General features: G+C 36.0%; 1 protein-coding gene across 3 annotated transcripts in view; it reads left to right on the top strand.

Moving 5' to 3' along the window:
- The window catches only part of CNTLN (centlein), a 324,720-nt gene that overhangs the window by 71,522 nt on the left and 230,525 nt on the right, over positions 1 to 22,673 (top strand). For all 3 annotated transcript variants that reach the window (XM_047767606.1, XM_047767607.1, XM_047767604.1), the window contains exons 3-5: positions 7,721 to 7,805; positions 19,192 to 19,326; positions 19,942 to 20,121. In XM_047767606.1, the coding sequence (XP_047623562.1) occupies positions 7,721 to 7,805; positions 19,192 to 19,326; positions 19,942 to 20,121 (400 nt within the window). The remainder of the gene's footprint in view (positions 1 to 7,720; positions 7,806 to 19,191; positions 19,327 to 19,941; positions 20,122 to 22,673) is intronic.

The following is a 22,673-nucleotide window of genomic DNA, read 5'->3' as shown; positions in this document are numbered from 1 at the left end:
AGACAAAAAAAAAAAAAAGAAAAAAGAAAGAAAGGAAAAGACCAAAAAAAAAAAAAGTGTTCAGTAAACACTGAAATGCAGATATGGATTTTTGGAGTGATATTTATTCTGGTAGGTACTCTTCCAGTCTGAGGACTCTATTTCTAAAACATTCGCAGCAATACCTCTTAAAAAGTTTATTTTATCTGTCATCCCACTGTTATCTACTTCTAGAACACTTTAGCCATATGTTGGAATATCTAAGTAAAAATTACATGTCTAAACTGTGTTTTCATGTTTTTAATCTCATCACTTTTCTAGGTTGTATTCTGCATGAATCCCTCATTACTGTCCTCCATTTCACTCATTCTCTTTTTGCTTCTATTTTGACCTTAGTCCGTTTAATTTTTTTTTTTTTCTTTTTATGGCCGCACCTGTGGCATATAGAAGTTCTGGTCTAGGGGTTGAATGAGAGCTGCAGCTGCAGCCTATGCCATAGCCATGGCAACACCAGATCCAAGCTGCATCTGTGACCTATGCCGCAGCTTGCAGCAACCCCAGATCTTTAACCTGCTGAGCGAGGCCAGGGGTCAAACCTGCATCTTCACAGAGACTTCAGGTCCTTAACTTGCTGAGCCACAACAGGAACTTCCATTTGTTTTTTGATTCACTGATTATAATTTTTATTTTCAAGTCTTTTGACAGATTTTTTAGATCCTGTTGTTTTTTTAGATCCACCTGTTCCTGTTTGTTTCCTGTTTTTGTTTAAATTTTAGTCATTCTTTTATGTCTTTAAAAATCTTTACTTATTTTAAAATAATTTTCAGCATGTTCTATTTTTATTTTGTCTAGAGTGATTGCTTCTTTGGATTATTGAGTTAGTGTGTGCATTTGTGTGTGTGTAGAATATGCTTATTCTTTATATGTTTTGTAATTTTTGTAAATTTTGTTCATGGTCATATCTGTGTGGTAAGGTTGCTGTTACTGTTCTCTTTCTCCTCTTTCCCCACTAATCTTCCTTTTCTAATGCTTTTTTTTTTCTAGAAATTTTGTGCTTGTTACTAAATTGTTGCCTTCACTCAAATCCCCCAACCTGAAATAGGTTTTTATATTGTTAGTTTGGGCCTCTTAGCCAACAGTGATACAGAGGATTTACCATACTTAGTACATGAGCTGTGGGGTGCTTTGGTTCCGGTTGTGATCGGGATGCTGTGTCTCTAAACTGTTGCCTTTCTAGACTTTCATGTAAGCCTTAGTTCCAGGCAAGGATGGGCAGAAGTTTTTTTTCCAGTCTTCTTTCAGGAGATGGCAATTCTCCCCCAGACTCTGATTTTAAACAGTGAGCTTGGCTATGCTTATCCTTATGGATTTATTACCTATTTTTCCCAGAAGCCAACCTCCTTGTCACCTTATTCTAGATCTGGACACTGGACAGCGGCTTTATCCTCATTCATAGCATTGCATTTCTGTTTAGTCTGTGATTCTCAGAGACATGGCTGTGTCTCCTTAATTCTTTCCTTTATGTGTTTCTGTTAACTACTGTAAATTTAGAACACAGAGAAGAATCTCAAAGTGTGAACTTACTATGCTAAATTATTGGAAGTCTAATTTTTTAAATTTTAGTGTATTACTATGTCATCTTGAATTTATCTCCTTTAACTAATGGTATGCTTTTCTTTTTTTAAATTGAAATATACTTAACATATATTACTGTATTAATTTCAGATAGAATATATAGTGATTTGACATTTACATACATTATGGAATGATCATCATGATAAGTTTAGTAACCAGTTGTCCTCATATAAAGTTGTTACACTGTTATTGATCATTCCTTATCCTGTATGTTATATTCCTATGGCTTATTTATTTTATAATGATAGGTTGTTTGTACCTTTTAATCCACATCACCTATTTCCCTTCCGTTCTACGGCTACTGTCTCTTTGTTCTCTGTATCTATGAGTTGACTTCTTTTTTTTTTTCTTCTAATTTTCAAATTCCACGTGTGAATCAGATCATATGGTATTTGTCTTTATCTGACATTTCATTTAGCATAATTCCTCCTTGATCCATCCATGTTGTTTATGGCCATACCACCCTGAATGCACCTGATCTCTCATTTGATACATCTATGTTGCTGCACGCTGCAAGATTTCTTTGTTTCTTTGTTTCTTTTTTCTTTTTTGGTTTTTAAGGCTGCACATGTGGCATATGGAAATTCCCAGGCTAGGGATCAAATCCGAGCTGTAGCTGCTGGCCTGCACCATAGCCACAGCAACTTGGGATCTGAGCCGCATCAGTGACCTACATCACAGCTCACAGCAATGCTAGATACTTAACCCATTGAGTGAGGCCAGGAATTGAACCCACATCCTCATGGATACTAGTTGGATTCTTTTCTACTGAGCCGCAGTGGGAACTTCCAAGATTTCATTTTTTCATCTGAGAAATATGCAATCGTATGTATATATTGTACACACACACACATACATACATACATATGTACCACATCTTTATCCATTCATCTGTTGATGGATACTTAGGTTGCTTCTATATCTTGGCTATTGTAAATAATGCTACAATGGTCATTAATATGCCTATCTTTTTGAACTAGTATTTTTGTTTTCTCTGGGTAAATACACAGAAGTGAAATTGCATAATCATATGACAGTTCTTTTGTTTTTTTTTTTGAGGAATCTTAATACTGTTATTCATAGTGGCTGCACCAATTTACACTCCCACTAACAGCATACCTCCTCACCAGTGCTTGTTATTTGTTGTCTTTTTCATGATAGCCGTACTGATAGGTGTGAGGTGGTTCTTCACTGTGGTTTTACTTGCATTTCCCTTCTGATTAATGATGTTGAACATCTTTCTATGTGTGTGTTGCCCATCTGTATGTTTTCTTTGGGAAAATGTCTGTTCAGGTCATCTGCCTATTTTTGAACTGGATTTTTTTTTTTTTTTTGATGTTGAGTTGTATGAATTCTTTTTGTATTTTAGGTAATAACCCTCATCAGATATGCTATTTGTAAGTATCTTCTCCAATTTAGTATATTGCCTTTTTGGTTTTCTGGTTGTTTCCTTCACTGTGCAAAAGTTTTTTACTCTAATGTAGTCGCATTTATTTATTTTGCTTTTGTTTCCCTTGCTAAGGAAACAGATCCAAAAAGCATTCCTATGACTGGTGTCAAAGAGCATACGGCCTAGGTTTTCTTCTAGAAGTTTAATGGTTTCAGTTCTTATATGTAAAATCTTTAATACATTTTGAGGTTTCATTTTGTTTTGTTTTGTTTGTCTTTTTGTCTTTTCTAGGGCCTCACCCGAGGCATATGGAGGTTCCCAGGCTAGGGGTCGAATTGGAGCTGTAGCTGCTGGCCTATGCCAGAGCCACAGCAATGCCAGATCTGATCCGCGTCTGCAACCTATACCACAGCTCATGGCAATGCTGGATCCTTAACCCACGGAGCGAGGCAGGGATCGAACCCACAACCTCACGGTTCCTAGTTGGATTCGTTAACCACTGAGCCACAATGGGAACTCCTTGAGTTTTTTCTTTTTTTTAATGGTGTGAGAAAGTGGTCCAGTTTGATTTTTTTTCATATAGCTGTGGAGAATTTCCAGCACCATTATTTGAAGAGGTTGTCTTTTCTCCATCGTATATTCTTTTTCCTTTGTTATAGATTAATTGACCATATAAGTGTGGGCTTATTTCTGGGCTCTTTCTTCTGCTCCACTGATCTATGTGTCTGGTTTCATGCCATTACCATATTGTTTTGATTACTGTAGCTTTGCAGTATAGTTTGAAACCAGGGAGTATAATACCTTCTGCTTTGTTCTTCTTTCTCAAGATTACTTTGCCTATTTGGGGTCTTTCATGTTTTCCTGCAAATTGTAGAATTACTTGATCTAGTTCTATGAAAAATAAACTGGAACAAATAATATTCTATTTTATTCTGTTTTTATTTTATTTTACTTTATTTTATTTTATTTTTGTCTTCTAGGGCCACATCTGTGGCATATGGAGGTTTCCAGGCTAAGGGTTGAATTGGAGCTGCAGTTGCTGGCCCATGCAACAGCCACAGCAATAGCAATGCCAGATCCTAGCCACATCTGTGACCTACACCACAGCTCATGGCAAGGCCAGATCCTTAACCCACAGAGCTGGGCCAGGGATCAAACCCTCATCCTCATGGGTACTAGTTGTGTTCATTGCTGCTGAGCCACAGTGGGAACTCCCTTGTTCCTGATTTTGAAATCAGCTTTCAGCATTTTACCTTTACTGTTATGTTGGCTACAGGTTATCATATATAATCTTCATTATATTGAGGTATATTGCCTCTATACCCACTTCGTGTTTGTTTTTTTTTTTGTCATAAATGGATCTTGAATATCGTCAAAAGCTTTTCCTACATATACTGAAATGATCATATTATTTTTATTCTTTAGTCTGTTAATGTAGTGTAGCACATCGACTTGTGGATATTGAGTCATTGTTTGCATCCCTGGGTTAAATTCCATTTGCTCATAGTATATGATCCTTTTAAAGTATTGTTGAATTTGGTTTGCTAATATTTGTTGAGGATTTTTTATTTTATATTCTCCAGTGATATTGGCCTGTAAATTCTTTTTTTTTTTTTTCTTTCAGTGTTTTTGTCTGTTTGTGGTATCAGGGTGATCATGGCTTTTTCAGTGACTTATCTACTACCTTTACTATATACTTTTCTTTACCAGTGAGATCTTTTTCCTTTTATAATTTTCATATTTCTAGTTGTGGCCTTTTCTGCTTAGAGAAGTCCCTTTAACATTTCTTGTAAGGCTAGTGTAGTGGTGCTGAACTCTTTTAGCTTTTGCTTGTCTGTAAAACTTTTTTATCTTTCCTTCAAATCTGAATGAAAGCCTTGCCAGGCAAGTATCCTTGAATGTAGACTTTTTCCTTTCATCCCTTTAAGTGTATTGTATAACTCCCTTTGGCTGCAGAGTTTCTACTGAAAAGTCAGCTGATAGTCTCAGGGTATTTACCTTGTACGTAAGTGGTTGCTTTTATCTTGCCACTTGTAAAAATCTCTCTTTAACTTTAATTTTTGCTGTTTTAATTGTAATTTATCTTGGTGTGGACCTCTTTCTTTGGTAGTCTCTGTGATTCCAGGCCCTGAATGTCTGTTTCCTTCCCTAGAATAGAATTTTTAAGGTATTATTTCTTCAAATAAGTTCTCTGCTACTTTATCTCTCTCTTCTTCTCTGGGATCCCTATATGCAAATATTAATGTGCCTGATGTTGTTCCAGAGTTCTCTTAAACTATTTTCCACTTAAAAATTCTTTTTTCTTTTTTCTGTTTTGCTTGGGATATTTCTTCTACTCTTGTCTTCCATATTGCTGACCCACTATTCTGTATCATCTAATATGCTGTTGATTCCTTCTATTGTCTTTTTATTTCATTTATTGTATTTTTTAGCTCTGTTTGGTTTTTCTTTTTTTTAACTCTTTCTGAAATTTTCACTATGTTCATCATTTTTCTCATAAGTTCAGTGAACCTTTTTAGATCATTACTTTGAACTCCAACTGTTTAATCCTTTTTTCTGAGGTTTCTTGTTTCTTTCTTTGGAACATATTTCTCTGTCTCCTCCTTTTGCCTAATTCTCTATGTTTATTTCTGTTTGTTAAGTCAGTCAGTTACATGTCCCAATCTTGGAGAAGTAGTCTTGTGTAGGAGTCAGTCCATGGAGTCCAGTAGCACACTACCCCCTGGCTGCCAGAACTACATGCCCTAGGGGTTCTCCTTATGTACTTGGCATGTATCCTTCTGTTGTGGTGGGGCCAGCTACTTTGGATGTGTTGTTAGGTGGGCTATGCCTCATGCAGTGGCTGTGGTCCTGCTGGAGGGCAGGGTAGGCTTCCTGTGTCATTGGCTGTCCATCTGAGAGGGCACCTGGGACTGGGTCCTTGCATGGCTCTCTGTACTGCCTGGTGTGATTTGTGGTTGGTACTAGCCCAGTCTAATGGGGTAGTGGGAGGATTCCAAAATGGTGCTTGCCAGTGCCCATGTTATTACAGTGAATGAGCCCCATAAAATGGCTGCAGCCAGCATCTCTGACCTCAAGGGAGGTCCTAGTTGCCTCTTGCTTTCCAAGACCAGCAAGTAGATCTGACTCAGGCTTCTTTCATACTTCTGCCCCTGCACTGGGACTTAGACTGTGTGATATTTTGTTCACGCTCTTTAAGAATAGAATCTCAGTATCCTATAGCTTCTCCAGCTCTCCTGAACATGAACCCTACTGGTTTTCAAAGCCAGATGGTCTGTAGTCTCATCTTCTTGTGTAGGATATCCTGGCTGGGGACCTTAAGGTGGGGCTCAGACCCCTTGATCCTTGGAGAAGACCTCTACAGTTATGATTAGCTTCCTGTTTGGAGGCCACCAATCTGAGGGTGTGTATCCTGACTCTACATTGACTCCATATTTCATCTCTAGCCCTCCTAACCATTTGTTGTGGTTTCATGTCTTTTCTTGCAGAATATCTTTTTTTTTTTTTTCTTTCTGGTGTTCTTCAGTTCTCATAAATAGTTGCTCTGTAAGTAGTTACAATTTTGGTGTTATCCATGAGGGGAGGTGAGTTCAGGGTCTTCCTCTTCCACCATGTTGGAATAGGAAGTAATGGTGTGCTTTTCTGATTGGTGTTTCTTAACTCTAATATCCTGTTGTGCCTTCTAACGCCCTTTGCTTTATTTCACTTCTTCTCAAATAAGGGTTCTTTCTTCCTACCCATAAATTTTGTGATTAATGAGTGATTTAGGTACAGATTTCTATTTGTTTTACCTATTTGTTTTTTCTTTTTCCCCTACAACTGTGGCATATGGAAGTTTCCAGGCCAGGGATCGAATCCAAGCCTCAGCTGCGACCTACACCACAGCTTTGTCAGTGCCGCATCCTTAACCCATTGTGCTGGGCTCGGGATCAAACCAACACCACCATAGAGACAAGCCAGATCATTAAACCACTGTGCCACAGCAGGAACTCCTATTTTTAAAGTTTTTAAAAAATAAAAATGGGTCATCCAGTAAATTTCTCCTCCATTTAATTCTGGTTATTAGTAAATCTCTTCCTATTTTGAGTCTTTTACTTAAAAAATGATAAATATTTTATTCTTAATTTAATTGAATATATAAAGTATTTTTGTTAATAAGACCATATTTACATATGCAATAATTATTTTAAATGTATGATATAATGGCTCCTGCAATCAAGATTAAATGTGTTTTGGAGTTTGCACTGGGTGCAGTGGGTTAAAAATCTGACTGCAGTGGCTTGGCTTGGGTTGCTGAAGAGGGGTGGGTTTGATCCCCTGCCCAGAACAGTGGGTTAAAGGATCTGGCATTGCCACAGCTTTGGCTCCAATTCAATCCCTAGCCTTGGAAATTCCATATGCTGCAAGCGCAGCCATTAAAATGCACCCCCCCCCACCACCTGCCAAAAGAAAAGATTAAACATTGTTTTAAGTATTTTTTATCATGCATCTAAATATGGAAACTATTTTTTTTTTAGTGTGAAATTATCTTGATTATCAACAGTTGTAAGTTGTCGTCACTTGCCATATGGTTTCTAATTAATTCTGAAAGGGCTGTCAACTCCAGATAGTTTAATTTTCTGTAGTTTAATGTGACACTCATCAGGATATAAAAGTTTAAAGAATTGGCTACCAATTATGACTAATAAACTTTCAATATATATGTTTTGTTTCTAGAGAGAAACAGAAATCTGAAACTAAAGACCGAAAAGTTTTAGAAATTCTGCAAGTCAAAGATGCAAAAATACAAGAATTGGAACAGGTTGGTGTTATAACAGAAAATACTAAAAATTATGATATTTGTTTCAAATAGTAGGTCTTTACAGTTATCTTTTTTTATTTCATTTCTTCTATGAGTTTTTATTTTTATTTTTTTTAGTTAATTTAGGTATTAAGTTAGATCGATTGATTATGAGATCTTTCTTTCTTCTTTCTTTCTTCTTTCTTTCTTTCTTTCTTTCTTTCTTTCTTTCTTTCTTTCTTTCTTTCTTTCTTTCTTTCTTTCTTTCCTTTCTTTCCTTTCTTTCTTTTTCTTTTTAGGGTCACACTTGAGGCATATGGAGTTTCCCAGGCTAGGGGTTCAATCGGAGTTGCAGCTGCTGGCCTATGCTACAGCCATGGCAATGATGGATCCCTAACCCACTGAGTGAGGCCAGGGATTGAACCTCCATCCTCATGGATGCTAGTCAGATTTGTTAACCGCTGAGCCACGATGGGAACTCTTACAGTTATCTTATATATATTTTTTCCATAATCATAAAGAATATCAGGGTCATTATGTCAACCTATTATTGTAACCAGGTTACTACTTTAGTCAGATTATACTTATTTGTTTTCTGAATTAACACACTATGTTATTTATATGTTAAAAGTCTTAAGATGGTGTTATAATTTTATAATTGATATAGTAACCATAAATCACTCATTTTAAATTAAAATTTTGTTTTTATTTTCGTCAGTTATCACTCAGTTCTGAAACTTGTAAATTTTTAGATGATCCCATTTGTAGAAAAGGTTAGCAATAATGGGATAATTCTATTTGATCTTTTGAAAACTGGCATTTTTGAATTATACAATCCTTTCATGTATAATCAGTAAATCATATAATTACATATAACTGTATTTTGTATTAAAAGTAATTATGTAATCAGTATATTGCTACCACAAATATCTATGTGGTCATTGCTTTCAGGAATCATTTTCATGGTGTAACATCTTAAAAATAAAGATTAAAGAAATCTATTTTAAGAATGGCCTATGTCATGATTTAATACTTAAATTCATTTTATATCCAAATGCTCATTATAGGCCTAATTATCAATAATTTTTCTAGATTAAATGGAGATTATTTTTCGTGACTATGCTTTCCGACTTTTGACTCTATTTTCTTTCCTAGCCAATTAAATAATCATGGGAACTCTCATCTAAGGTTGGTTATTGTCGTTTTTTAAAGGACTAAAAGTGGAAGTTAATGTAGATAAAAGATTAAATTTTTAAAAATCTCAACATCCATATAAACTCTTTCTAAATTGAATATAGATTCCTATATGGCATTTAAATTTGAAATACGATGCAGCATTGTGTTTTCCTTATAGAAAATGCCATGATTGGTGTTATAATGATAAAATTTTGGAAATTACATTTAGTTTTTTCGGGAGAAAGTTATATTGGCCACTTGAGTATCAAAAAATATCAAAATGAGCTCTAAGGTAAATAAATATTACTACGTGCCTAGTATATTAATTGGGTGAGGCTGTGCTACCTAATAGATACAACCTTAAGACTTAGAAGTGCCAAACATCATTTGTACTCACATTTCATTGAGAAAAAGTAGTCACACGGGCACCTCAAGATTCAGGGGGTTTGGGAAAATGTAGATGCAGACTGAGGAATCTCTTCTTCAGTTATAAATCTTTTCTGTGGAGAGGAATGGATTTTGGCATTCTTTGATACCCTTTGGCATTAAGTTTGCAGTGCTTTAAGGAATGCTGCATTTACCAGATCTAGTAGTAATGGCATACCCTTTAAAAAAGTTTTACTTTCTTGGAGTTCCTGTTGTGGCTCAGTGGTTAATGAATCTGACTAGGAACCATGAGGTTGCGGGTTTGCTCAGTGGGTTAAGGATCCAGCGTTGCGGTGAGCTGTGGTGTGGGTTGCAGATGCGGCTTGAATCCTGTGTTGCTTCGGCTGTGGCATAGGCCGGCGGCTACAGCTCCGGTTCGACCCCTAGCCTGGGAACCTCCATATGCGCAGGAGTGGCCCAAGAAATGGCAAAAAATCCAAAAAAAAAAAAAAAGTTTCACTTTCTTAAATGACAATATATAATTTTCTTTGCTAAATTCTTTTTTTTACTTCCTTTTCCTTGGGTAGATATTATTTTATTTACCTTTTCAGTAGAACCATTTAGCTCATGTATAAAATATTAAATGCCCATAAGAGAAATTATTTGTTTTTTTAGGCACCTAATTGTTTTTTAGGGCCTTTAACTTCTTAGTGTAAATCATATATATTTTTGTACAGTGATGGTGATAACTTTCTGCAGCATATATTTTCAGTTTAGTTTAACTAATTTTTGTATTAAATGGATATATTATCATGTGATGTTACTGTGGAAAATTCAGATTTAAAATTCCTGCTTTTAGTGATTCCTGCGTTTCTGTGAGGAATAGGGTGGGAATAAAAGTGAGGTGCAAGTAACCATATTCTGCTACACTAGATTATAGGTTCTGGGTATACAGGGTCCCCATCCTCACAGAACCTATAATCTAGTGCCTAAGGAGGTTATTTCATAGTCTACGAGTAACGGCAAGGATCTGAACTATTTTGCAAGAATTAAAGATATGTAAATTAGAACCATAAGGACTTGACAGTAATTTGAAAGTGACTCTTAGGTTTTCAGCCTGGAGAACCCCAGAGAGCAGTGGTATTGTTATCACAAAGAGGGTTACTATGAAGAGGTACAGCTTATTCTGAGAATAACTTTTAAGCTTCTTTTAGACAATCTGTGTTTTAGTTATTGTTGGGAATCCCATTTAGAGTTTTTTTTTGTTGTTTATGTGGTATTTGCTTTTTAGGGCCGCACCTTCAGCACATGGAAGTTCCCAGGATAGGGGTCAAATTGGAGCTGCAGCTGTAGCTCTACACCATAGCTATGGCAACACTGGATCTGAGCTTCATCTGTGACCTATGCCACAGCTTGTAGCAATGAAGGATCCTCAAAATATTGTTGACTTAAAAAAAAATGCACAACCTAAAATTTGGAGTTAAGTTTTATTTGGGGCAAAATTAGGACTTAAGCTTGGGGGACAGCATCTCCAGTAGCTCTGAGAAAACCACTCCAAGGAGGTGGGGAGAGGGGGAGCTTTTTCAACAAAGGGCAAGTAGTAGAACAAAAGATTTACAGAAAACAAAAAATTTAAGGAATTTAGTGTGTTTCTGTGGGAAGATGCAAAGGTCTGGGCTTACTGGAATCACTGATAGGGCACCTCAGATGTTGGCCAGTATTTTTTATTTCTTTTCCAGAGTTCCCTCAGGGCTCACCCTTGGGAGTGGCTGCACTCACAGATGACTCTGACTTCTTTTTGTTTTATAAAAAGAATAGCATGGCAGTAGTATTTCAGATAGCTCCGAAATACCTTTCCAAAGAGGCAGGGGGAAATATCAGTGTATATAATAAAGGTGAGGGAGAAGTGTGCATGCAGACATGCACATATAAAAGTTTGTTGCTGGTCTTATGAAGGTGACTGCTACTCACAAGGAGCAGACATCACCATGAACGATTTTAGTGTTTTTATAGATATGAGGAGATATAAGAATTAGGCACATAAAATCTTCTCCTAAAAATATCTGACCATCTTGAAGACCTGTTCTTCCAGTTTTCCCAGAGCACAGAATGGTGCTGTGAGTCAGCAGCTGCAGTTGCTCATGATTAAAACCCTGTAGAGGCAGACGGCAAGTGATGGCAAGTGCGAAACTCCAGTTCATACAACTGAGTAAGGTCAGGGATCAAACCTGTACCCGCACAGAGACAACGTTGAGTCCTTAACCTGCTGAGCCACAATGAGAACTCCTGAGACTCCTGCATGCACTATTATGCTGACAATTTGGAAGGTTTAGGATCTTTATTAGTATAGATTTAAGTTTATTATTTAAACTTAAATCTATACTAATAAAGTGATTTAAGTTTATTATTTTATATATGACATTTAACGCTGTACTTTTAAAAATTATAGTACTGTTGGAGTTTCAGTTGTGGCACAGCAGAAACAAATCTGACTAGGAACCGTGAGGTTGCGGGTTTGATCCCTGGCCTTGCTCAGTGGGTTAAGGATCCGGCATTGCCATGAGCTGTGGTGTGTAGGTCACAGACTCGACTGGGATCCTGCGTTGGTGTGGTGTAGGCTGGCAGTTGTAGCTCTGATTAGACCCCTTGCCTGGGAACCTCCATATGCCTCAGGTGTGGCCCTACAAAGCAAATAAATAAATTAATAAATAAATAAATAAATAAATAAATAAATAAATAAATAAAAATTCAGGTACCATTGGAGTGCCCATCGTGGCGCAGCAGAAACGAGTCTGACTAGAAATCATGAAGTTGCGGGTTCAATCCCTGGCGTCGCTCAGTGGGTTAAGGATCTGGTGTTGTCATGAGCTTTGGTGTAGGTTGCAGATGAGGCTTGGATCCTGTGTTGCTGTGGCTGAGGCTGTGGCCAGCAGCTGTGGCTCCAATTCCTAGCCTGGGAACCTCCATGTACTGTGGGTGTGGCCCTAAAAAGGAAAAAAAAATTAAAGTACTGTTGATTTACAGTGTTGGGGTAGTTTCATGTGTATAGCAAAATGATTCAGTTTTATCTGTATGTACATATTTTTTCAGATTGTTTTCCATTATAGATTATTATAAGATGTCGAATGAAGTTCTTGTGTGGAACAGTAGGTCCTTGTTGTCTATTCTAAATGTGGTAGTTGATATCTTTTTTATTTTTATTTTTTGCTTTTTAGGGCCATACCTGTGGCAAATGGAAGCTTCCAGGCTAGGGGTTGAATCAGAGATATAACTGCGGCCTGTGCCACAGCCACAGCCATAACCACAGCAATACTAGATCCGAGCCATGCCTGCAGCTTACACTGCAGCTCATGGCAATGCCAGATCCTTAAGCCACTGAGCGAGGCCAGGGATCAAACCCATGTTCTCATCGATGTTAACCACTGTGCCATGACGGGAACTCCAAAGTTTGCTTTTTTATATCTATAACTCTGTTTCTGTTTTATAAGCTCATTTGTGTTACTTTTTTAGATTCCACACGTAAGTGATATCATGTGATATTTGTCTTTATCTGCATGCTATAGTTCTTGATTCTAACATATTCCGAAAAATCTAGATAGTATCACTCAACTAACTGCACACTATAAGAAAATGAGAAAATTAGTGTATTTTTACTTATTCAGTCTTTCTTTGTCTTGCATTTTAAAGTAAACCTACAGAGAAGTTGGAGGGCTGATTTCCTGTTCTATTTGGTTGTGCTTTTTATACTGTCAGGATTTCCAGTATTTATGTTCCATAACCATTTTTTCTGTAGTATAAAATCTATACAAAAATACATTGTGGTATATTAATTTTTCTCTTACTATGTAACAAATTAGAGCCTTGAAAGAACGCACTTATTACATTACTGTGGGTCAGGTGTCTGGGCATAGTTTGGGTGGGTCCTTTGCTCATTAGTTCGTAAGTTTGTAATTGAGGTGTTTTGATTGGGTTATGTTTTTATCTGGAGGCTTAATTTGGGAGGAGTCTGCCTTCCAAGCTTATTCAGGTTGTTGACAGAATTCAAGTCCTTGTAATTTTAAGACCAAAGTCCTAATGGATGAAAGATAGATAGATAGATAGATAGATAGATCGATCGATCGATAAAGATAAGGGAGAGAAACAGAGATAGAGATTGAAGGGATTGCTTTTAAGCAGGCTGGAGACCCAGGGAAGAGTTGATGTGGCAACTGAATCCAAATACATTCTGGAGGCAAAATTTCTTTTCCCTTAGAGGAAGAGTCCTTTTTCTTAAGGTCTTCAATTGGCTGGATGAGGCCACCCCGAATTATGGAGGGGTTATCTGCTTTACTCAAGGACTCCTGATTTAAATGCTAATCACATTTAAAGGAAACACATTCACAGCAATATCTAGACTCCTTGTTCAAAAACAGGACATCATGGGTACATGGTTTAATTAAGTTGACAGATAAAATTAGCATAATGGGTAAAATATACTGAGATAAATAGGCCTTTAGTGTGAGGTTTTATTTTTACCTGGCTAAGTAAGGGTAGGCTGGTTTACTGTTTTGCTGTCGCTTTCTGTGTCAGGTGCTAAACTTTGCTTTGGTGTCCTATTTTATTTGGGTTTCTGAGAGTCTTAAATATCATAGGAAACATACAGTTCTTTCAGTTGTATTCCCTTGTTATTAAATAGAATCCCATTAATGTGGTTTGTGAGGTGTCAGGGGTGGGGGTGTTGAGGGAAAGTGTTCTAGAGTTTTAGGATTAGGTCTCAGTATTTGTGAGCTTGTGCGCCTAGGGCTCTGACCTTCACAAATGCTTCTCAGTTTTTCTTTTTTTTCTTTTTTTGCTGCCTTAGGAAACACAGGAAGATAGGAAGGCCAGAGGGTGTTGGAGGTATTTTCCTTCCTCCAGGTGGTTAGTCTTTGCTAAAATCCCAGCAGTCTCTGGTAAAATAGTTACTCTTGAGGGCAGAAATACATACTTAGAGCATATTTGAAACTGTCTAATTTCTCAACCCCCATGGAAAACTGGAAGGGGTTTTTCTTTGATTTTCACTGTGACAGCCTCACAGGGCTTATGTATGTAAAACTCATGAAAGTGTGGGAACTCCTCTAAGACTGGGCCCTCTGGACATCTTAGCTCTCAAACATGTCCAATACTGATCCTCCAGTAATGCATTATTTGCAGATTTGGTTTTCCTACCCCAGTTCCCATTGAATTTTCTTGCTTCTGGGTTTCTGTTTAGGTAAATTGCGATTCTTTCTATCTGTCTATCTCTCTAATTTTGAGAATAGCAATTTGCCCCAGGACCATCTCTTCTCTGATGGTTCTAAGAAGAGCTATTGCTTTTTAGTATGTTCAGTTTTTTTCATGTTGTATGAACAGAAGAGACACCTTCTAAGTTGCTACGTCCTGGTCTGGAAGCCAAAAGTGCCACCGTTTTGTTTTTGTTGTTCCATTGAGTAATGTTAAATAGCTCTTACTTTTCTAAACTTGTAGTCTATGGAATGATAATTTGGAGTTCCTGTCGTGGCTTAGTGGTTATCGAACCCAACTAGCATCCATGAGGATGTGGGTTTGATCCCTGGCCTCACTCAGTGGGTTAGGGATGTGGTGTTGCAGTGAGCTGTGGTTTAGGTCACAGACCTGGCTCAGATCCTGCGTTGCTGTGGCTGTGGTGTAGGCCAGTGGCTACAGCTCCAATTGGATTCCTAGCTTGGGACCCTCCATATATGCCATGGGTGTGGCCCTAAAAAAAAAAACAAAAGACAATTCCTTTAGTTTATTAAGTCTCAACTATGTGTCTAGTCAAATAACTAGAAAATTACACATACACAATTTTTTTAGTTAGTTGCAGAAAAACTTTCATAGAACAACCTAGTATTATAACACATTTTATTGCTAATGGTGTGAAATTATGATATAACTTCTTTTGTTAAGACCGCTTTAGCTTTGTCACTGTTAGTTATAAAATAAATCATATAATAAATTCTCCAAGTATTGCATTAGATAATATGACTCTGCTAATAACCTAGTATATTGTGTTTAATTAGGTGATTTTTTTAACATTATAATTTCCTTTTTCCTTACTTTCTAGGAAGCTCAAAAGTAACTTTTGGTTCTCAGTTATGTTTAATTCTCTCAACACTTCCTCTTTCTTGATTTACCATGGTTTTATTAGTTATTGTGGTTTTATTACTTCTCTGTTTTTTGTTAAAACTTTCATGCCCATTTGAAAGTAGGTCATATAAATAATGTATTAACTATGCTTAAGTATTGCCTGATTTTTAGGTCTTCTGTGCTGCTGCCACCACACCCTACTTTTTTTCCTGCTTCATACTCACTATCATTCTCTTCTTAATCTATAGACCTCTTTCAATCATGATTTGAATTATTCATTTCATGGCTTATCCATAATAAATTATTTGTTCCAGACATACTTTCTCTTGTCACCCTCGATGCTTTATGGTTCCTCTGAGTTCTATTTGCTATTTTAATGTTAACTCAAGCCAGATCATTAAGAATGTACTCTACTCTATCCAGAAAAGTTGGTTGAAAAGGTTTCCTGAAGCTAAATTTAGGACTTGGAGAATATTGCGCTTAGTGAAATAAGTCAGAAAAAGACAAGTACTGTATGATATCACTTATATGTGGAATCTGAAAAATAAACTAGTGAATGAAAAAAAGACTGACAGAACAAACTAGTGGTTACAAGTAGGGAGGAGGAAAGGGGAGAGGGACAAGATAAGGGTAGAGGATTAAGACATACAAAACTACTAAGCATAAAATAAACTACAAGGATGTATTCTACTACTCAGGGACTATAGCCAATATTTTACAGCAACTATAAATCAAATATAACCTTTAAGAATTGTGAATCAGGAGTTCCTGTCATGGCAAAGTGGTTAACAAATCTGACTAGGAACCATGAGGTTGCGGGTTTGATCCCTGCCCTTGCTCAGTGGGTTAAGGTCTGGCGTTGCCATGAGCTGTAGTGTAGGTTGCAGACACGGCTCGGATCTTGCGTTGCTGTGGCTGTGGCGTAGGCCGGTGGCTGTGGCTCCAATTAGACCCCTAGCCTGGGAATCTCCACATGCCGCGGTAGCGGCCCTAGAAAAGGCAAAAAAGAAAAAAAAAAAAAGAATTGTGAATCATTATTTTGTACACCTGAAACTTATGTAATATTGTAAATCAACCTATACCTCAATAAAGAAGGAAGAAAGTGAATTCTAAATGTATGTACTTGTGCTTTCAGTATAGAAACTAGATCATCGAGGGTACTCTTTTTTTTTTTTTTTTTTTTGTCTTTTTGCCATTTCTTGGGCCGCTTCTGCGGCATATGGAGGTTCCCAGGCTCGGGGTCGAATCGGAGCTGTAGCCACCGGCCTACGCCAGAGCCACAGCAAACACGGGATCCGAGCCGCGTCTGCAACCTACACCACAGCTCATGGCAACGCCGGATCCTTAACCCACTAAGCAAGTCCAGGGATCGAACCCGCAACCTCATGGTTCCTAGTCGGATTCGTTAACCACTGAGCCATGACAGGAACTCCCCAGAGTACATTTTATTAGGAAAAAAATATACAAAATTTAGCAAATCTTTGAGAGTTTATCGGTTTTCTTCCATTGGAAGTTGAACGCATTACTTTAGTGATTATGATATATAATGTCAAATTTATCAAATGAATAATCAAAATTTGATAGTTTAGGTTAATTAATTTCCCACTGTATTATATGTTTTTATTTAAAAATTAAGTTTAGGAGTTCCTGCTGTGGTGCAGTGGGTTAAGGATCCAACTGCAGTGGCTTGGGTCACTGCAGAGGCACAAGTTTGATCCCTGGCCTATTGCAGTGGGTTAACTATCTGGCATTGCTGTAGCTGTGGCATAGGTTTCAGATTCATTCCCTGGCCTGGGAACTTACGTATGCCACAGATGAGGCCAAAATAATAAAATTAAGTCTTTATTTGTCCTGTGGATTACTAAATTCACTCAAATGCCAGCATTTTAATTATGAACTAATTTTCATTAAAAGGCTTGCTACTGGTGTTGTTTAACTGTCAGTTCCTGTTAAGTTTAGCTTACATTAATGGGCAAATCCTTCTAAAACTTAAATCATTTGGCTTAGTGTTCTTACCTTCCTAAAGTCTAAATAATGTCTAGAAGAGATGAGGATGTTCAGTTTTTGTTAGTTCTCTTTTCAAAGGATAGGCCTGTAGATAATGTACAGTCTTAGTGTTCTCAAGATTGATTTTTTCATTCACTGTTAACCTCTCATAAATACTAAAATCTAGTTTGGGAGATAGGTATGACTGCATAGATAATCAGTAAGGGCTATATGTAGTTATGTGTCAAATGAATAATGTAGGCAATACCGAAATTTAGAAATAGCAGAGTTTACTGTGATAGTTGGGGAAGGCTTCATAGAAAGATGAAAATTGAATCTTGAAGGATGTAGATGAGAATAGCAAAATGGGCTATGAATTGTAAATGGACCATATTTATGCATCTGTTTTTATGCTGTTTGATTAATGTCAAATATATTTTGATATTTCATAATAATTAAAATAGGAAATAAAAATTGAAACTGTATTGAGGTCCCATTTATATCTCATTTGTAAAAATTTACCAACCCTGAAATTCAAATATTGGTGCAGATAGAGAGCCATGAGGACTCTTGAAGCCTATGACTTAGTAATGTCACCTTTAAATATAAATAATCTTTTATTTAAAATATGTTATATTTTATTCTATGATATTTATATTGTTATATACTATTAAAATAATGTTTTATTAATATGATCCCCACACTGGAAAAAAATAAATTTTTTTCATGACCCAGTATACCCACAGAAGAAATAAAAGTTTCATGTAATATAGTTGTCCTTACCATATATAAGGTAAAAATATAGCAAAGCATGTATCAAATATGAGTTTAATAATATTTAAATAAAATAGAAATCCTACAGTAAATAATGCAAAAAAATTAGGCGATATTAGTTTCAGCTATTAATTGAACAAAATGAATGGATTGAGAAAAGCTGAATAAGTTTAGGAAAGAGTTAATATCAAGACATGGGTATAAGTTTCAGCATGTTAGTTTGAGGTGGTAGGACATAATTCATATATGGAAGCATTTTATAGAAAACTGGAAATGTGGGGTTGGTGATTGGGAGAGAGTTGGGGTTGAATTATGAATTTAGTACTCGCTTAGAGAGAGAGCAGAAACCAAAAGAGTGGGTGAATTTTCTCAGGGAAAAGTTATAAAAATTTGAGAAGAGGGAAACTAAGAATTGAATCATGGCTACAGCTTCCAATTAGATATCATTTAGGTATCTCTGGCAGGTGAGAAGAATATTCAGTTAAAAATTATGGCAGGTTTTTATATTCTGAATATCCCTTCTACAGAGCAAGATATTCTTGATACCCAAACTTGCTATTTTTCATTCTTTAAAATTGTTAATGTTTTCACAGAACTCTTAATTGTTTCTCTAAAAAATGTTCTCTTCCAAATGATACTCAGATAAGAGGGTAATCCTTATTTTAGCTACATATGCATTTTCTTTAACTGGTGTGTTTTATAAAATTTTGCTTTTTCCTATTACGCAACTTAATCTGAAAATTTGGCTTTCTAAATGTGGCTTAATATTTGGTGTCTAGTTTTCATATGTTCTTCATCTGAAACTACTAAGTAGGTACCATATTTGTACATTTTACTTGAAAATCTATTAACATGTCACAGAAAATGAGAATTGTGATAATGGATGATTTTATGAAAGCTAGTTAATTCTAATACAATTTTTCAAACCTGAAACTTTTAACATGAAATAATTTTTTCCTAGAAATACCAGTTTATCAGTAATATTGTTTTTTCCCCATAGAGAGAATCAGGACTAAAACAGGAAATAAATGACCTTGTAAAACGGAAGATTGCAGTAGATGAAGAAAATGCTTTCTTAAGGAAAGAATTCAGTGACTTACAGAAGAAATTTAAAGATAAAAGTCAAGAAGTTAAGGTGTGTTGACTTGTACATAGTTTTACAGTACTATTTCTTTGAAGTCCTACTTTAAGCTTTGTCAGCCTTTGTGGCACAGAAAGTGACAAGCTTGGAGGAAAAATTGCCTTAGGCCCTGCTGTACCATACAGTTTTCTCACATGCAAAAACTCTGAGAAAGATGCTTTAAAGCTAAGACTCCAAGCTTTATAACTTTCAGATAAATAGTTAATGATGGAAATGGAGCTAAGAAAGTAGGAGTGTGAATATGTGGCTTCTTGTAATTAGATTCTGATGGGACTGGCATTATTAATTGATAAAACCCAGGTCTGGGAGGATATGTCTGTGTGGGTCTCAAAAATAGCTGGGGACAGCATCAAAGGCAGCTTGATCAATTAATGGGCTCTTTGCAAATGTGTACTCATCAAAGCTGTCATCCAGTGAAAAAATATGACCCATCCACCTGCATGAAAAGAGGCCAATAAAAGTATACAGGTGACCTTGGCCATCAAATATAGAAGAAGCTGCTATGAGGGTAAAATTGCAGTTTATATTTGCTGATTAGTTCTCACCTTTTTTTTTTTTTTTTTTTCGTGTTCTGTTTTGTTTATTGGCCCTTGTGGTACTGTTGTACAGGACAGTAAGGAGTGTGTACAGAATAAGGATGAACAAAACAGACTGGTTATAAAAAATCTGAAGGAGGAAAATGAGAAATTAAGTACCCACTGCGCTGACCTGGTAAATGACCTGGAGAAACTGAGGAAGCAGGAAGCACATTGGCGAAAAGAAAAATGTAGCATCGATGCAAAAATAAAGGTATGCAATGAGAATGGAATCTGTGCCGTTATTTTCGATCTAACTTCTTATAGGAAGTTTTATTTTCTTTAAATAACAAGTTATATATTCAAATCCACCAGTGGGGACTAGCATTAATTTATATTCCTTCACTTAAGACCCACAGCTTTTTAAAAATTGATGTTGCAAAGCAGGAAACTGACTTCAAATACTTATCTAAAATGTAATCATTAAAAAATAAAGGCTATTGCATTTTGAAATAAAACATGTTTTGAAAAAAATATTTAGAATTAAGAATTTTGGCTTTTTTCAGTTAGGGCTTAAATTTATAAATATAGTTAGAATTCATTTCAGTATGCTTTTTAAAACTATTTTCCAGGTCATTTAAAAAATGGAATATTGAAAAAAAAGCACAAAACAGTTAAAAATACTTATATATGTTTCTTTGGTTTGAGAGATAAAGTTTTATTTTTATAGAAGATAAAATGTAAAATCAACCTTTATAATATTATTACATTCTTTTTGATCAGTATTTTTCAAAATAATATTTTTGTGGCTTTCTCTTGGTCTTGAGAATGTTTTTGTTCTTTTTTTTCCCATTGGATTTCAGGTATCTTTTTTCCCATTGAATTTCAAGGTAGATTTTGTTGAAAGGGCCCCAAACAAATTTTAGTGCTAGTAAATATGGTAGTTCCTCTATGTACGCATGCTTGAAAAGAGCATATAAATAATAAGTATACTTGTATTTATGTGTTATTAAAATATAGAAAGTATGGATATGTGTGTCTAAATGTGTGTGTGAGTGTATGCATGTGTGCATGATTAGTTCATTTAGAGAAGAAAGGATTCTGAGTGTGTGAATCTATTCATTGCAGATATTTAAGGAAATATGTTAAATCTGTTAGTGTAAGATCAGGAAATGACTGAACCATTGAGAGAATTCTGTCATTTGTTTTTATAATTTTTACATCAGTTTATACTTCTCCACACCCTTTAAACAATTTGGTAGTGTGATAAGGGTTAAGTTGGTGTTCTTTGTGTTAGTTCATAGCTACCTGATGTTTTGATGATAATTTCATTAAATAATTTCCTTATTTGCCATTCAAATTATCCATTCTGTGATTTACTATGATACTAGTTCTTTGACCTTTTTCCTATTAGAGTTTTTGTCTTTTCTTATTAATTTGTAAGCATTCTTTATTCTGGATAGCAGTACTTTGTTGTGTATATTGCAAATAGCTTCTGTTCTCCGAATTTTGGATAAGTGAATTAGATGTTCAAAAATTCATGAGTTTTTATGGAGTCATTTTTATTATTTTCTAATATTTTTGCTTTAGAAGTCTTACATTCTAAATTTTTCCCTACCCTAAAATCTTTAATCTATTTAGAATTTATTTGGGGGTGTGGTGTTCCATATCATTTACTCAGAGTAGATTGATTTGTGATGCAGCCTCTCTCACATCTCTGAGTTTCTATGTGTGTAGTGTGTAGGAGTTTGTTTCTGGATTTTTTATTATTTTCAAGGTTTTAGGTGTTGTAGTTTATAATTTCACTCATTATTTGGTAGGGTGGTTGGCTTCTTTATTGTTCTTCTTCTAAGTCATGAGCCCTGTATGTGCCTCTTTATTATCTAATAATATTTAAGGATCATTTCATTAGTTTTACTGAAAAATTCTGTTAGCAGGTGGGAACCTCATTTAATTTATGAATTAATTTTGGAAGAATTGTGGTTCTGCTATTTAAGAATGTGGAATAAGGTTTTGTAACTTTCTTAAAATGACATTGTTCACTTTTATTTGATTTATTCAAAGCTACTAATGCATTATAAAAATACTGTATTATGGGGAGAAGCATTTTACCTCAATTTTTTTTTAAGGCCACACCCACAGTATGTGGAGGTTCCCAGGCTAGGGACCTAATCAGAGCTACAGCTGCCAGCCTGCACCATAGCCACAGCAATACCAGATCCAAGCCGTATCCAAGCAGATCTGCGACCTATACCATAGCTCATGGCAACACTAGATCCTTAACCCACTAAGCGAGGCCAGGGGTGGAACCTGCATCCTCATGGATACTAGTCAGATTCGTTTCTGCTGAGCCACAATGGGAACTCTGGGAAGAAATATTTTAAATTATATATTAGGTTTATTATTTCTGGAATATGGTAGTGTTAATGAATTATCTTGAGCTCCTCTTCAACATTTTTTTCCCCAAATGTCTTATTAGTTCTAAAAATGTGTATATTTTCTAGATTTTTATAAGTTTTATAATTATGTTGTCAGTAAGAAAACTTTGCCCCTTTCTTTCCTTTTGGCATGTAGTTAACATGCCATATGTTTAATCCATCTAATATGTACAGGCCAGTAATTTTTAGTTTATGAAGAATTGTGCAGCCATTACCAGAATTACTTGTAAAGGGAGTTCCCATTGTGGCTCAGCGGAAATGAACCCAACTAGTATCCATGAGGATGTGGGTTTGATCCCTGGCCTTGTCCAGTGGGTTAAGGGTCTGGCGTTGCCGTGAGCTGTGCTGTAGATCACAGACACAGCTCGGATCCCACGTTGCTGTGGCT

Source organism: Phacochoerus africanus, chromosome 2 (assembly GCF_016906955.1).
Source record: "Phacochoerus africanus isolate WHEZ1 chromosome 2, ROS_Pafr_v1, whole genome shotgun sequence".
In the NCBI taxonomy this organism is placed as follows: domain Eukaryota; kingdom Metazoa; phylum Chordata; class Mammalia; order Artiodactyla; family Suidae; genus Phacochoerus; species Phacochoerus africanus.
Note: the sequence above shows the minus strand (reverse complement) of the source record. Positions and strands in the feature narration are given on the sequence as shown.